General features: G+C 41.9%; 2 protein-coding genes across 7 annotated transcripts in view; both read right to left on the bottom strand.

The window, feature by feature from the left end:
* Window positions 1-4,762, bottom strand: part of LOC125988874 (ELKS/RAB6-interacting/CAST family member 2) — a 135,833-nt gene extending 131,071 nt beyond the window's left edge. For 3 of the 4 annotated variants that reach the window (XR_011086506.1, XR_011086508.1, XM_049754587.2), the window contains exons 1-3: window positions 4,611-4,762; window positions 2,150-3,248; window positions 1-269 (exon numbers count right to left, since the gene is read on the bottom strand). The exon at window positions 1-269 is cut by the window's left edge and continues 454 nt beyond it. Coding sequence is in view for 1 of the 4 variants with exons in the window: in XM_049754587.2 (XP_049610544.1) it covers window positions 1-269; window positions 2,150-2,986 (1,106 nt within the window). In the remaining 3 variants the exon portion in view is untranslated. Of the gene's footprint in view, window positions 270-2,149; window positions 3,249-4,251; window positions 4,398-4,610 lie in introns of those variants that run through there. The other variant, XR_011086507.1, reaches the window with a different exon arrangement.
* A 431-nt stretch (window positions 4,763-5,193) lies between these two features.
* On the bottom strand, window positions 5,194-13,557 carry apeh (acylaminoacyl-peptide hydrolase). 3 transcript variants are annotated; one of them, XM_049754653.1, is made up of 23 exons: window positions 13,406-13,557; window positions 12,840-12,969; window positions 12,628-12,754; window positions 12,445-12,532; window positions 12,286-12,358; window positions 12,088-12,179; window positions 11,867-11,941; window positions 11,631-11,768; window positions 11,350-11,441; window positions 11,189-11,229; window positions 10,923-11,044; window positions 10,705-10,765; window positions 10,526-10,623; window positions 10,370-10,421; window positions 9,945-10,033; window positions 7,385-7,523; window positions 6,964-7,047; window positions 6,657-6,737; window positions 6,389-6,477; window positions 6,022-6,212; window positions 5,805-5,907; window positions 5,622-5,728; window positions 5,194-5,544 (listed from the first exon to the last, which is right to left on the bottom strand). In XM_049754653.1, exons 1-23 carry the CDS (start codon window positions 13,415-13,417, stop codon window positions 5,439-5,441), a joined length of 2,190 nt encoding a protein of 729 aa, XP_049610610.1. In that variant the 5' UTR covers window positions 13,418-13,557; the 3' UTR covers window positions 5,194-5,438. The 3 variants fall into 3 exon arrangements, with proteins under 3 accessions (XP_049610610.1, XP_049610611.1, XP_049610609.1); XM_049754654.2 differs by having other exon boundaries at window positions 12,639-12,754; XM_049754652.1 differs by lacking the exon at window positions 13,406-13,557 and having other exon boundaries at window positions 12,840-13,062.
* Window positions 13,558-13,559: the final 2 nt, after the last annotated feature.

Genomic DNA, 13,559 nt, shown 5'->3' with positions numbered 1-13,559 from the left:
CTGTGAATGATGATGTCAACTTCCTGCTGCCTTGGATTGTATGTGTTGGATGGACTGGCTCTCGGACTATTCTTTGGTCCGGGACTGTGGAGGTGGCTGGGACTTTCTCGCGGAGTGTGACCAGGGCTGAGCCCACCTCTGTGGTCCTGCTCCATGCGGATGTCACGACAGGAAGTGGAGGTCCCTTGCTGATGTCGTTGCTGGAGGCGACTGTTGATCTCCCTGTGGGCCCTCAGCTCCTCCTGGAGCTCCTGAACTGTCAATGGATGCTGGAAGAAAATGGAGAAGGAAAACAAAGCAGATTGGAATTCTGTTTATGCTCAAGTGCTCGACTGAGTATAGTGACTCATGCTCAAAGACGACAAAATTAAAAGCCACTTGTTGACTACTTTGGCCTCATGGTGGCGGCATTTCACTTATAAACTGGGAAATTCTGAGTGAGTGTTGGAGGTGACTACCAATTATAGAAGAAGGTAAACATGAGATGGCGAAAAAGTGATACTCGTGTTTATGAAACTAGAAGAGTTTCTATATAATATTGAGAAACAAAACTTGCTTACAACTTAAAAAATTACAAGTCGAGCCTAACCAGTAATTTTAGTCTGTCAATTATTCCAGTTATTACTGGAGTCTGTCCATACTGATTTAGGATACTTCTGAACTGACCACCCAGGCAATTTCTCCAACCAAAATTTAGAGGGAGCTGCCCATAAATGCTTTGACAATATAAAGAGTAAACAAAAGGAATCAACATCAGTGCAGAGTAAAAGAAACAATGGCAGGTTACAGAGATGGTTGTGAGCCCGTCAAAAAAAAAAAAAAAAAAAAACAGTCTTCTGCTGGTGTATCCGAAAGGTCAGCGGCATCAAGGACACCGTTGTGATGAAGGCAGGCGAGGGTGACATTGGCACACTGCAAGACGCCAGAACTAAATAGCAAGTCAAATTGTGTGGGCGACCTCCACACACACACACACACACACACACACACACACACACACACACACACACACACACACGCACACACGCACACACACTCACACACACTCTCTCTCGGTATGTGCACTCAAGCAGATAGTTAGGTGGGAGTTTGTTTGGCACAGCTGAGGATGAAAGTGACATTTCTAATGCAAATGCAGCTTCGATGTTGACAACTTTGCAAGGTAACTCAAAGGATGAAATACACAAAATGAATTATCCACACTGAATGCAACCCATTCAGAAAACGACTTTGGGGTTATAGCTAATTATTTTCTATTTCCCAATCTTCATGGAAAACATATTGGAGACAGATTTTTTTTTTTCAAAAGTTTTTTTGTTTTCTGGGTGTCACACTGAGATTGTCGCTATTCACGGCCCAGCCCGGTCACTATCCCCAACCTATAGCAGCCGTCTACTATTTTCATAAATTAAATTAATTGGCCAATTAATTGATTGTCAGGTTGTTGTTTTTTTTCAAATATTGAAATCAGCCCCAAAACGTCTGCCTGACCCTTGTAATGAGTAATGAATATGGTTAAGGTAAATATATCAGAGTTGAAAAATTATTTAGGAAATATAGTGGAGTCCAGTGGCAAAGCTAGAGAGGGGGACGTGGGTCATTGGTCCCCCCCAAGAAATGTGCTAGGACCCACTGAGATATCTTTGCGCCCCACCATTGCCCCCCTCCCATTAAAATAAACCTAGCTCCGCCAGTGGTGAAGCCAAATTAAAAAAATTGAATGATTTCAGAAATACCAAAGTAAAAGTAAAAAAAAAAAAAAAAAAAAACTCTCTGCGTACAGTATACAATTTTTTAACTCTGTTGCAAGATTGCCTTGAGGAGTATCTGTTAAGCAGTGTTAGTCTGGTGCACACGAAGTTTCCATGGAAACTCAAGCTCAGCCTTGAAACTATCTTTACAAGCGAAGTGAAAAGTGGATTTTCTTTGCAACCTTAAAGACGGCTCCACAGATGGTATGAGAAAAGGTGAGATGTCCACATGAGACACACGGATATAAAATAACCCGCTTGTGTGAAAATGACTCGCTGTTGATGTCACCGTTGACTCACTTGGTGCGCAGTGCAGTAACATTTCCTTCAATGTGAAAACTTGTGGTTCATTCGGCAGCATTTAAAAGGTCAATTCTGAGATCAAAACAAAGACTCACCTGAATATTATCTTGGTCTGCCCGGGAATAGTCCATAGGGGCTGAGGTCCTCGGTCCATCTTCCCGCCTGATGCTTTTGTCTCTCTTGACATCTGGACTCCAAAAGTTGACATTGTTAAAACTGTGGCCTGTTCTTCCATCTAATTCTCTTTTTAGGTTGTCATTTTCCCTCTGAAGCTCCCTGAGTTGAGTCTGGAGATCAGATGCAGGAGGTTCTTCATGACCACTCGTATCCAACACATGTGGACGTCTCCCAGACTGCCGTTGAAGACCAGGAGTCCCTGTAGGGCCAAAGTTTTGGTCTTTGTAGTGGTTGGACAAGTGATTCGGATCAGGGGAGTTTATAGTCGAATTGCTGCTCACACCCGCACCATGGCTACCGTTCAAGAAGCGGCTGGTGTTCCTCCCGAGTGTCATGGTGCCTTTGGGGTAACTTCCAGAAGGTTCCAAAGCATCCCGCTCGCAGGGGTACATGCCTGACGTGCCATAAGCCGCATTTAAAGACTGGATATTTTCCATTGACAGAGTTTTACCCCCTGGGGCTGTCGCTGAGCCAGAGGTCACCTTCGCATGGGTTACGATGCTAGGTTTCTTTGGGCCGAGTGTTGACATCGATCCTTGACCTCCAGGTACTTTTGAAACGGGGGTGGACACCGAACCAGGTTCTAATCCGGAGCGGCAGCCTGGTGTTGAACTGGTCTTGGCCTGTTTGCCTTTGGTCTGTTTGGCAGACCTTGAAAATCGTGAATGAGATGCAGCGCCATCTGCATGACCGCTGCTCTTTGAGGCGGCAGACAGCTTGTTCTGGGCCGGCTTGGCTCGGATATTTAGAGGCATTTTTATTTGGCTAAATTTGGCATTTTGATAATACACTTAAGGTGAGTGGTTTTGTATCCCTTTGTGGATTCAATGTGGATGAAATGGCCAACTCCTGGCCTTTCAATTCTCACCTGCCCATCGTGCATTCAACGGGGCTTGTGGATGAGACTTGCAATGTTTTGTCCTAATAACAGAAAGAGGTTGCCATGGGTAACAGGGCTCCCAAATACACCAACCGAACATGACTTGGTTTCAGGAACAGGACTAGACATCATGAATCCTTGATTAAAAAAGAAGGAAAGAATCAAATTAAAATTAGACAAAAGAAAAAAAATACATCAACGCCGAAACTTAATAAAATTGAAAATGGCGTTTTGTTTTTATATTGTAGGTAAGATGAAAAATTGTTCAATTATCATTCACTTAGAATTTCAGTTCAATGGAGTTCAATAGATTTCAAATGAAGGTTATTGTGGTTTTAGACCTGCAACACATTTTCACACTTTTGGATACTGACAATTACATTTTGGAACAATCCACTGGACACACCAATACCATCTACAAATACAACTGACAAGTTCAGACATTCTTGTTGTACCTCATATATCACAGGTAGTCTATTATTTTAGCATAATAAATCGATAAGTTTGGTCATTCATTGTACATCTTAAATACGTACAGTGTTTGTTTCCACTGTGATTTATTTATAGTTTAGAATTGTCTACGGTTAGCCTCTTGTAATTGATGTTTAATTTACACTCATATTCAAACCTACGGACAGGTTAATCTTCAATCAACATGTTTTCAGAATGTAGGCGGCAATAGCAATTCCCACGCGGAGAGAGGGCAGATTCACACCCTCAACTTCAGACCTGTGACGCATATTTGCTTATCCACCATTCCACCCATGGAGAATCAAAAAACACATTTATATGTGATGGGCCAGATATTGGAATGGCCTGTAAATCATAAGCAAATCCAAACCATAATCCCTCCTCTAATCCAAAAGGATTGGACGGTGGTGGTCACTGCACAATATCCAATTGAGTGATTGGTTAAATCTAAATGTCAATCATAACACAGCTGTCAATCTCTCATCCGTCAGTGGTGCGAACAATGATTTTAGCCTTTGGGCGCTTTGTGGGGAATCATCAAATATGTTACGTTGCATTTATGTCAACATGTGACTGGTTCTCAATGCAATCACGTTATTTCAGTGCGACAACTACAAGAGCAAAATAAAACGAAATCAACTGTAACTGTAGCAACTAAAAGTAACTCACTTGCTTTTATTTCCCAAATTGTCGTGACAGCCAGCTGTTGCCTGCAACAAGTCGTAGTTTTGCCGAGTGACGTCATTGCCATCCATCCGTAAAGACAGTTTCCGAAAACATTTCCACTCGCCAACCACTATTTTAATTGCATGCAAGTGTAAAAGGGCGCCTCCTCGATACAGACGCGCCGCGTAACTCTACTACTACAACTGCATGAGGAGGATTAGTTTCCTGCTCATATGTGTACGGCTACATGCTACACGAGTCCAATGCCTTACATAATAATTAATCTCAGTCCACATAGTTGTCATGCATGCATTTGTCATGTTTGCAGCGGGGACTAATACGGTACCCAAGCACGTACGCACCTCTCTTCCATCAACCGGTAGCCGGCTCCTCCACCTGCCCGGAGTGGGTTACTCCATCACGATGTCATCCGGTCAGCTGTGCCGCTTTCGTGCGTGACCTCTGCTGCCATCATGCGTAGTGCGAGCTGCCAAATGTTGGCGCGTGCGCGACAGGACTGCTGCCCAGCAGTCCTTTGGACTATGATTGGACCGTTTCATCATCATCATCATCATCATCATCATCGTCGCCGCTATAGTACATGGACGTCAACTGGCCATAAAACTTAATCGTCATTTTCCATGCAAAATGTCCCAGGTCAATTTTGACCAAGGAATATCCAGTTTTTAAATTATTTTTAGTTTGAATGTTTTAGACAGCTAAGAAATTCATGACAATGAAATGTGGCAATAATATCCTTACAGATTTCACTATCATATTACGTCAGTTTTTAAGCGATTTATTCTTCCGCTTGGCACTTATAACAAGACTTATAAGGGATGAAACTGCATTTTCACTCGACATCCCAAAATATGAGAGACTTGTGCTCAAGGACACACACAAGGACTTTATGAATGCATTATTATGGAATAAAGACAGCACAGATGCCTATTTAAAACAGCCTTTATTCAAGTTTTAGTAGAGTTAAAACATTTAAAAAGTAATCATATATATTTTATTATCACTAATCATCTCAGACACAGACAGAATCAAATGAATGTAGGGTGTGTTGTTGTTTTACACCACTTATTTCCTTGGTCTTCACAAAGCCCCCAAAACAGGAAAGAAACTCTGTTAGTATTTCAATATTTAGCAAGAGTTCACACACAACTCTTTTCATTCAAGCCCCATCACTCAAACAGGTGCTGTAAAAACCACAGAGCACTGTTCATGAAGCTATCAGACTCCGCATCCACATTGGGCAGGGAGTGGTTGTTCCCCGGGTACATCAGCAAACTACACACCAAATATCAGAGCATCAGAAAAGGAACAACTCATGGTAGAAAACAGACAAGTCAGAAAAAATAACTTACCGGACAGGCACTTGCTTTGCCTTTAGCGCTCTGTAATATTCAATTCCTTGTTTGTGGGGTACGCGCTTGTCATCTTCTCCGAGTACGAGTAAGACAGGTGTCTTCACCTACATCCATGTAACGGATTAGCACCAATTAAGCACACATCCATACTAAACACACATTTATCCTTCACAGATCTACCTGTGACACATGTTTGACTGGAGACTTGCTCAACATTTGTTCCCAAACAGCAGGCTCGTATAGACCATCAGCGGTGTAGTCAGAGCCAGCCTCAAACATGCACCTGTAAAATGTGAAAATCAGAAACAGCGGCAGTTGAAGTAAAATCTGGTACTTCCTTTTCTCGTAGCACTGCAAAACAGCGATCAAGTAGCACAAAGAAAACATGTCATACTACCAGTCCGGGATGTCTGTGGTGCAAACCATAGAGGCCAGATTGACGACGGGGTTGAAAGCCACACAAGCCTTGTAGTAACTGGGATATTGGCCAATGAGATGACAGGCTAAGAAACCTCCATGAGAACCTCCGGCAACTGCAAGTTTCTGCCTGTCGAACTCGTCACCCTTCAGAACACTTTCAACAGCAAACTGAGGGTGAAAAACATGAAAACAACATCATGCAGGAGTTGGTAAAAAATTAATTGTGGGGATAGTTTCACAATTGCAACTCCACAAATAAAACACCAATGCAGTAACATCATCTGGAACACAAGTCAAACAAAAGAACCTATTGCCGGCTGAATATGTACAATTACTCATTTTACTTGAACGTCTTTGACGTCTTGTGTCCCAACATTGCCGGGCAATGAGAGGATATTATCCTGGCCAAATCCAATCGATCCCCGATAGTTCACTGAAAACAGATAAAACGAAACAAAAAATGGTTATTGGTATGCAAATCATACATCTAAAATCACTAAGCAACCTTTGCAGAGTTTGACACAGTTTTAACATATTAAGGTCATTTTTGGCACTAGCTTGGCACACATAAGGTTTAAGATTTCAAAGTTTCACTTTGGGATTTGAACACACCTAACAACACAGCAAAGCCCAACTTGCAATACACCGCGGGGGACAGAAGCCAGTCTGCAACAGTCACAGAGTGTGGACCCCCTGTAGACATAAATATTTTATTGTTCACCGTTCAGTAGAACAATCCCACTAGCAGTAATTCATTCATTAATAATTCAGTAGTAATTGATTATAATTACACTCATTGCAACAAAAATCATGTGAAACAAGGCAAACAATTTAAGAATAAGTCAAGTCAATCCTCTGTTTCTTAAGACAATACGCCAGGAATAATGCAATGTAAACTTAAGTCAGCATAAGCACCAACCGTGAGGATACACAATAAGAGGCAGGTTGGCACCGTCCTTCTTTTCCTTTGGTTTAATTAGTAAAGCTTCGAAGTCAAGGCCAGCTGGGAAAACAGAAAATGGCATTGTATTTCATAAACACATCAATTACAATTTCGAGTTGAGACAATTAGCAAGACAAAAAAAGTTAGTCATCTATATCATTAATCATATTTTGTTTAATTATTACATCACTTAACGTTATATTTGATGATGTATTTTCATTTATTATTATGCCAAATATGTTAATGAGTGCTTGCCTGGATAGATTTTTGAGTTCATATGAACATTAAAAAAATCCAATGTATTACCAATAAATAAAAATGTTGCTTGGAAGTGTTTTAATTTTTTCCCCTAATTAAAAATAGGAAGAAAAAAAACAATAACATAACAAGCTCTTACGGTATTGGCTGTTGTCTTGGTCTGAGGGAGGGGCCAACGTCAAGATCTGCCAATCAATTTCTGGCAATGTCTGAGATTCCTCCAGTGTAATCCAGACCATTTGTTCTTCAGAATCCCTGGTCGGAAGAAACCCCACTCTCTGGACACAAGACAAATGAAATATTCAGTTCAATAAAAACGTGAGGGTAAGTCCAGCAGCCAAAGTGGCTCTAGGTCATATATTTTTTGAATGCCTTAATGTAGTGGTCTCAAACTCATGGCCCGCGTGCCAATTGCGGCCCCCTGCGTGACATCTAAGCTGTGTGTTAGTGCGGCCCGCGCATTTCTTTTCGCACATGCAGCTGGCCGTTTTACTTTTTTTGACACGTATGGGCTCCCGTAGCTCAGGCTCGTGACAACTGGGCGAATTAGCAATTGGCGAATTAGCACTTTGACATGTTTGAATGAGCGAGTGGTGGGAAATATCTTGTCACAGTCACCTAGTGCTGTACATTGTTTGTCAGCCCCCGTCATGTCTGTTTCAAAACCTGCCGTGAAGAGAAATGTTGCGGATGAGCACAGGCAATTTCAGGAGAAGTGGGAGACGGAATATTTTTTTGTTGAGCACAGGAACGTCGCAACCTGTCTAATATCCATGGGTAAAGTTGCTGTTAACAAAGAGTTTAACATCAGACGTCATTACTCAACTAAACATGCTGAGGAGTATGCAAAATACCTGGGAGATGAGCGAGAGGATCGGGTCGCCAAACTTAAATCATCTCTACTGAGGCAACAAGTTTTTTTTCAAAAAAACAAGCAAAGAGAACGAAGCGGCTGTGAAAGCTAGCTATGTTGTGAGTGAAATGATAGCAAAAGCTGGAAAGCCCTTCAAAGAGGGCTAGTTTGTAAAACAGTGCATGATCCAGGCTGCAAGTATTGTCTGCCCGGAAAAAAAGGAGCTGTTTGGTAACATCAGTATTTCCGCCAACACATTGCGTGGGAAAGCTAAACACTCATACTCGCTGGCTCTTGATGAGAGCACAGACGTCACTGACACGGTGCAGCTTGCAATATATCTCCGTGGTGTTGACAACAATTTTGAAGTTACGGAGGAGTTGCTCTCAGTGATTCCAATGCATGGCCAGACCACCGGTCAGGAGATATTCCGACAGCTGTGTGATTCCATTGAGGATGCCGGCTTACAATGGAAACTACCGACGGAGCGCCATCAATGACGGGGAGAAAAAACGGACTTGTAGTTCAAAGAAAACTGGAAGAGGAGGGTGTGGAGGATGCCATTGCTCTGCACTGCAGTATCCATCAGCAGGCCCTTTGCAGCAAAATCCTGGTATTTGACAAGGTGATGTCTGACGTCGTGAAAATATCAGATCCAGGGCCGAAATTTCGTTCCCCCCTATCCCACGGTGACAAGACATGGCTCACAACAGACAAACAAGTAAACAAGTATAACAAAAAAATGAGGACGTGCTCTACTTCACCGAGGTATGTTGGCTCAGCAGGGGGAAAGTCTTGAAGAGGTTTTTTGAGTTGAGAGAAGAGGTGAAAGCCTTCGTCGAGAAGGATGGGATGCCTGTTCCTATGCCAAGTGATCCTAAATGGCTGATGGCCTTAGCTTTTCTTGTTGACATCACACAGGAGTTGAATGTACTGAATAAGAAGTTACAAGGCCAGGACCAGCTTGTCAGTGCTGCATATGACAATGTCAGAGCATTCTCCAGGAAACTTGTGTTATGGAAAGCCCACCTTTCTCAGAAAAACCTCTGCCATTTCCCAGCTTGCAAGACACTCATGGATTCAGGCACAGCATTCAGTAGTGAGAAGTATGCTGATACCATTGGGAAGCTACAAGAAGAATTTGATCACAGGTTTGCAGACTTCAAGACACACAGAGCCACTTTTAACATTTTTGCTGACCCCTTCTCCTTTGATGTTGAGGATGCCCCCCCTGTTCTGCAGATGGAGCTAATTGACCTGCAGTGCAATACTGAACTCAAAGCCAAGTTCAGGGAAGTGAGTGGAAGAACAGTGCAGCTTGGACAATTTTTGAGAGAACTGCCCCCCAGCTTCCCTGAGCTTTCCAGGATGTTCAAGCGGAACATGTGGCTTTTTGGCAGCACCTATCTGTGAAAAGCTCTTCTCCTCAATGAACTTCAATAAGTCAAAGTACAGGTCCAGAATTAAAGATAAGCATCTTAAAGCCATACTGAGGGTCTCAGTTGCCTCCTCCCTCAAACCAAATGTGGCTCAGCTGTGTGAGAGGAAGCGCTGCCAAGTCTCTGGCAGCAAGAAGTAGGAGGAAGTAGAAACGAAGCCTATGTTCTGAAGAACTGTTCCTGTTCTTCATGTTCTGCATGTTCTGACTGTTAATTTGTTCAAATTGAGAAGATTGGATCAGTTGACCTTTTTTATGGATTACTTTTGTAGATTACGATTTGATGCGGCCCAGCCTCACCCAGACTCTACCTCCAGCGGCCTCCAGGTAAATTGAGTTTGAGACCCCTGCCTTAATGGAACTAAAATCCCGTCATGCCATCTAATACTTGAATGAAGAAATGAATACCAGACTTGGAGGGCAGTTTGGTGAAGAGCAGCTTGCCACTATCAGATCTCTCTCGATAGTCAGCAGATTCCAGGCACCCATGGCAGACACTACACAACACATATTTACGTTTGATTATAAATACAATTGTTGTGACTGAAAAGACATTTTGAACTGGTGAACAACTTGCTGCCTCAAAACATTAGTAACCACTCAAACAACCAGTCTGATGTAGTTCTACATTTTTAACAATAGCAGTTTGTTGTTCACGGAGGGCTAAAGTAGACCGAGATAACGCTGCTCAGTGGCATGTATGTGCATATATTTCAGATTTCTTTACCAAACAAATTTCAAATAAATCATAATTGGACATGCAGACGGTCAAAAAAAAAAAAAAAAAGTATTCGTGATGTAATTTATTGAGCCTTTGGTATGCCTTGACTCACTTGAGGTCAACGAGGTGATGCTCCCTGTATTTATATCCACTGCCAGCAACTCCTTCAACACAGACAAGAACAACTTTTAATCTGGGACATTCAACGAGAGTGAAAAAAAATTACAATGAGTATAATGCACAATTCGTATTCTGAAATAAGAAAGACCTTGCGGCTGCGCTGAGGACAGGCAAAAATAATTCGCTGACTGTCTGCTGACCAGCATTTAGGTGGCAACTGAGTGCAATAGATGCCAGTGAAGCCATCTGTACAATCACAAACACAAACATTCAAGACAAATTATAAATGAAAAGTGTGCAGTGAAAATAGCAATAAATGTCAATTACCTTCTCTTGGTCTCTTTACCACATCCACCACCACTGATGTCTTCTTAGTATACCAATCATACTAGACAGAACATCCAGAGAAGAAACAGTGCTTCAGCATTACAAGGTATACTCTCAAGAATACCACAACCCCCAACTAAACAACGACTAAAGAACATGCTTCTGGTATAAGACAAAAAAGATAGAAATTGGGAGTAAACATCTATAATCAGCTTTACCATACACAGTCGGCTACATTGCATATGTGCTCCAAAGAGCGTATTTTCTAGGTAGACAATTCGACACTGGTCTGGGCTCAGCCTGGGGGAGAAGACTGCGCTGTGTTCTGAAGCCAACTGCTCTGAAAGGTACAAAATATTCAAAAAAAGAAGTGAGAAAAAGATTTATCTTCATAAAGTAACCACATTCATTTGTTCAATCTAGTTTACATTTCCAGTTAGCATATTATAAGTCACAGTTCGTAAGCTAAGCTAACTGCACTTGCCACATTTCCCTCCAGTGAGATCCACATAGTACAAAGATGACCTGAGGGGGGGGAAATGACAAAGGTGACAAACTAAATGAGGATTTTATTTTAAACAGAGTTAGCGCGCACGGTTAGCACAGACAGACAATATGCCCAGATAACAATGAAGATTAAATTACCTCCTGTTCGGACAAGATCTGAGTCCAAGTCTCGAAGGTTCATGACACCATCCGACAAACACCACACCTGTGTCTCCTGGAGCCCAAAATGCCTTCAGAGACCAAAAGAGGCCTTGATTTTAGTCGACGTTAAAAGAAGAAAAATCCTTGGAGACATCCAATATTATCACATATTCGTACCCAAAATTTGAAAGTGTTTAATTATTTGGACTAGTCAGTAAGTCAAGCTAATATTTTATCAGGTCACTTGCAAACATAGGGAGACATAATTGTGCACTAACCTGGCCTGGTGAGATGTTCTCAGGCACGCCGTCTAACACAGAAACATTGTTGCCCTCAATGTCCAAAACACAGAGCACCGGGCTGCTCTTTTTAACCAGGTCCTCTCCCCAATCTTCATAGAAGACAAATTGCTCTCCCTTCAGATCAACCGAAGGGAACAAAAAGACACTGGTATTAGCCACACAACACTCAAGAGGAAAAATGAAAATGTCTCAGATGTGTTGATTGAAACTACTTTGACGGCATCTTTTTTCTCTGATCTTAACCCGCCTTCTTCATCCACACTAGATGACAATGCTGAAGACTCGGTCTATAATCAGAAAGTCACACAAAGAATAGCAGAAGTCATTTTAGGTAAACAAAGACTGAACAGATATTTTGATTTTTGGGTTACATATAGTGTGCTTTACTTATTACAATGGTAGTTATTTAATTTTAGGGATACTCTTGTCACACCTGGAAGAAAGACTCTGCCTTGGGTCTCTTTTTCTCAGCCACATACATGAGGTGTGTCTCAGATTGGGACCAGACCAAGCAACCAAAGAGCGCTGAAGATACAAAATGCATTGCCATTATTCTGCGACTAAAAATGTCCATATTGTTGTTTGTAAAACATTTAACATCAGAAAATAGGAAGTCATTGGGGTAACTTACCATCTTCATAAACTTGGCCATGCTTCTTTAAAGCTGTGAGATTGATGCTTTTCACCATGTTTTTATTCCAGATCTATAGAGATAGGTATGTTAGGTATGTTTTTCGGTCATACTTGGTGGAAAAGGTTTGAGATACACTGAGTATACACAACACCAAACCTCGAGAAACTGGTTCTCCTCGCCCTTTACAGTGCTTTCTCTGATAACAGCCTTCATTTCTCCAGATGGAGCATCTCTACTCAGCAACCTGTATGGGGAAGAAAACGTGTCTATCAGAAGTAAGAAAATCGTATGTATATTCAAAAAATCACTCATAAATACAACTATACAATTTGCACATACACTCCTTGAACCTTGGTGCAGTTTCCTGAAGGTGCTGAAAAGACCACAGACTTGTCATCATGGAACACGATGTACTGTTTGCAAAACTTGACATTCTCGTTGCTCTCCAGTTCACGCTGGCTCCATTCTGCAGCAGATATTCATAATTAATGTCAGTGATCATGGTAGGATCAGAAGGATGTATACTACGCAACATTTGACGGTACATAAACCTGTATAAATGTTGCTGTATTTGCCTCCATACTGGGAGGTGATGACAGGTCCCACGTTTGCACTGCTAAGTGAGGGGAAAAGGCTGAGCTGTCTGTAGACTCTTGCGATTTCTTCCGGGTTGGTAATCACCTGACAACACGCAGCACATCTACTCAAACTACGTGCGATTGGGATCATTTGTCCCAAGGAGAACAATGCCCTGTTCATTTTTAAGCAAGGGACTAACGGCTGGCCCGATAGATACGTGCATCGGTAAAGTCACACCTAAAAAATTAAGTTAGTTAGTTACCAACGAAAGGTGGATAACACTTAATGCAGCCAAATAAAATAAAAATAAAAAACAGCTTTGTCTATCAATGTCTGACCAGTTTATTTTGATCAGGAACTTCCTGGAGTCTACCAATTGACAGTCAAAAGCAAAACGAGCCTTGAGCTTATCTGTGAGCTAGCTTGGATAGCCGAACGATCACAGTTAAGTGCGTTCATTGGCAGAAAACGTAACTACCACCGCTGACACTATCGAGTGAGAAATTTGTTGGTTCTGGTCATGAATAGGCTGACATACCTGTGACTCCATGTCTGCACGTTAGTAGTCGCTGTCAGGTTGTTAGCAATTAAGAAAGAGGATAAACAAACTTTTTGCCTTTGGTGACATTCAAAATAAATTAAATGGCAACTCAAAAAAACAAATAACAACAAGCCCGAAATTCCGTAACTAA

Source organism: Syngnathus scovelli, chromosome 2 (assembly GCF_024217435.2).
Source record: "Syngnathus scovelli strain Florida chromosome 2, RoL_Ssco_1.2, whole genome shotgun sequence".
Taxonomy (NCBI): Eukaryota; Metazoa; Chordata; class Actinopteri; order Syngnathiformes; family Syngnathidae; genus Syngnathus; species Syngnathus scovelli.
Note: the sequence above shows the minus strand (reverse complement) of the source record. Positions and strands in the feature narration are given on the sequence as shown.

Bases quoted from the DNA above. Each gene is read 5' to 3' on its own strand.
- apeh (XM_049754652.1), bottom strand. From the start codon at position 13,047: ATGAACAGGGCATTGTTCTCCTTGGGACAAATGATCCCAATCGCACGT. The intron at 7,524-9,944 runs GTATTCATTTCT...TCTTGTGTCCAG, and splicing joins CAAACTGCCCTCCAAGTCTG to AGAGTGGGGTTTCTTCCGAC. The intron at 6,478-6,656 runs GTGTGTTCAAAT...ATCTGTTTTCAG, and splicing joins GGGCTTTGCTGTGTTGTTAG to TGAACTATCGGGGATCGATT.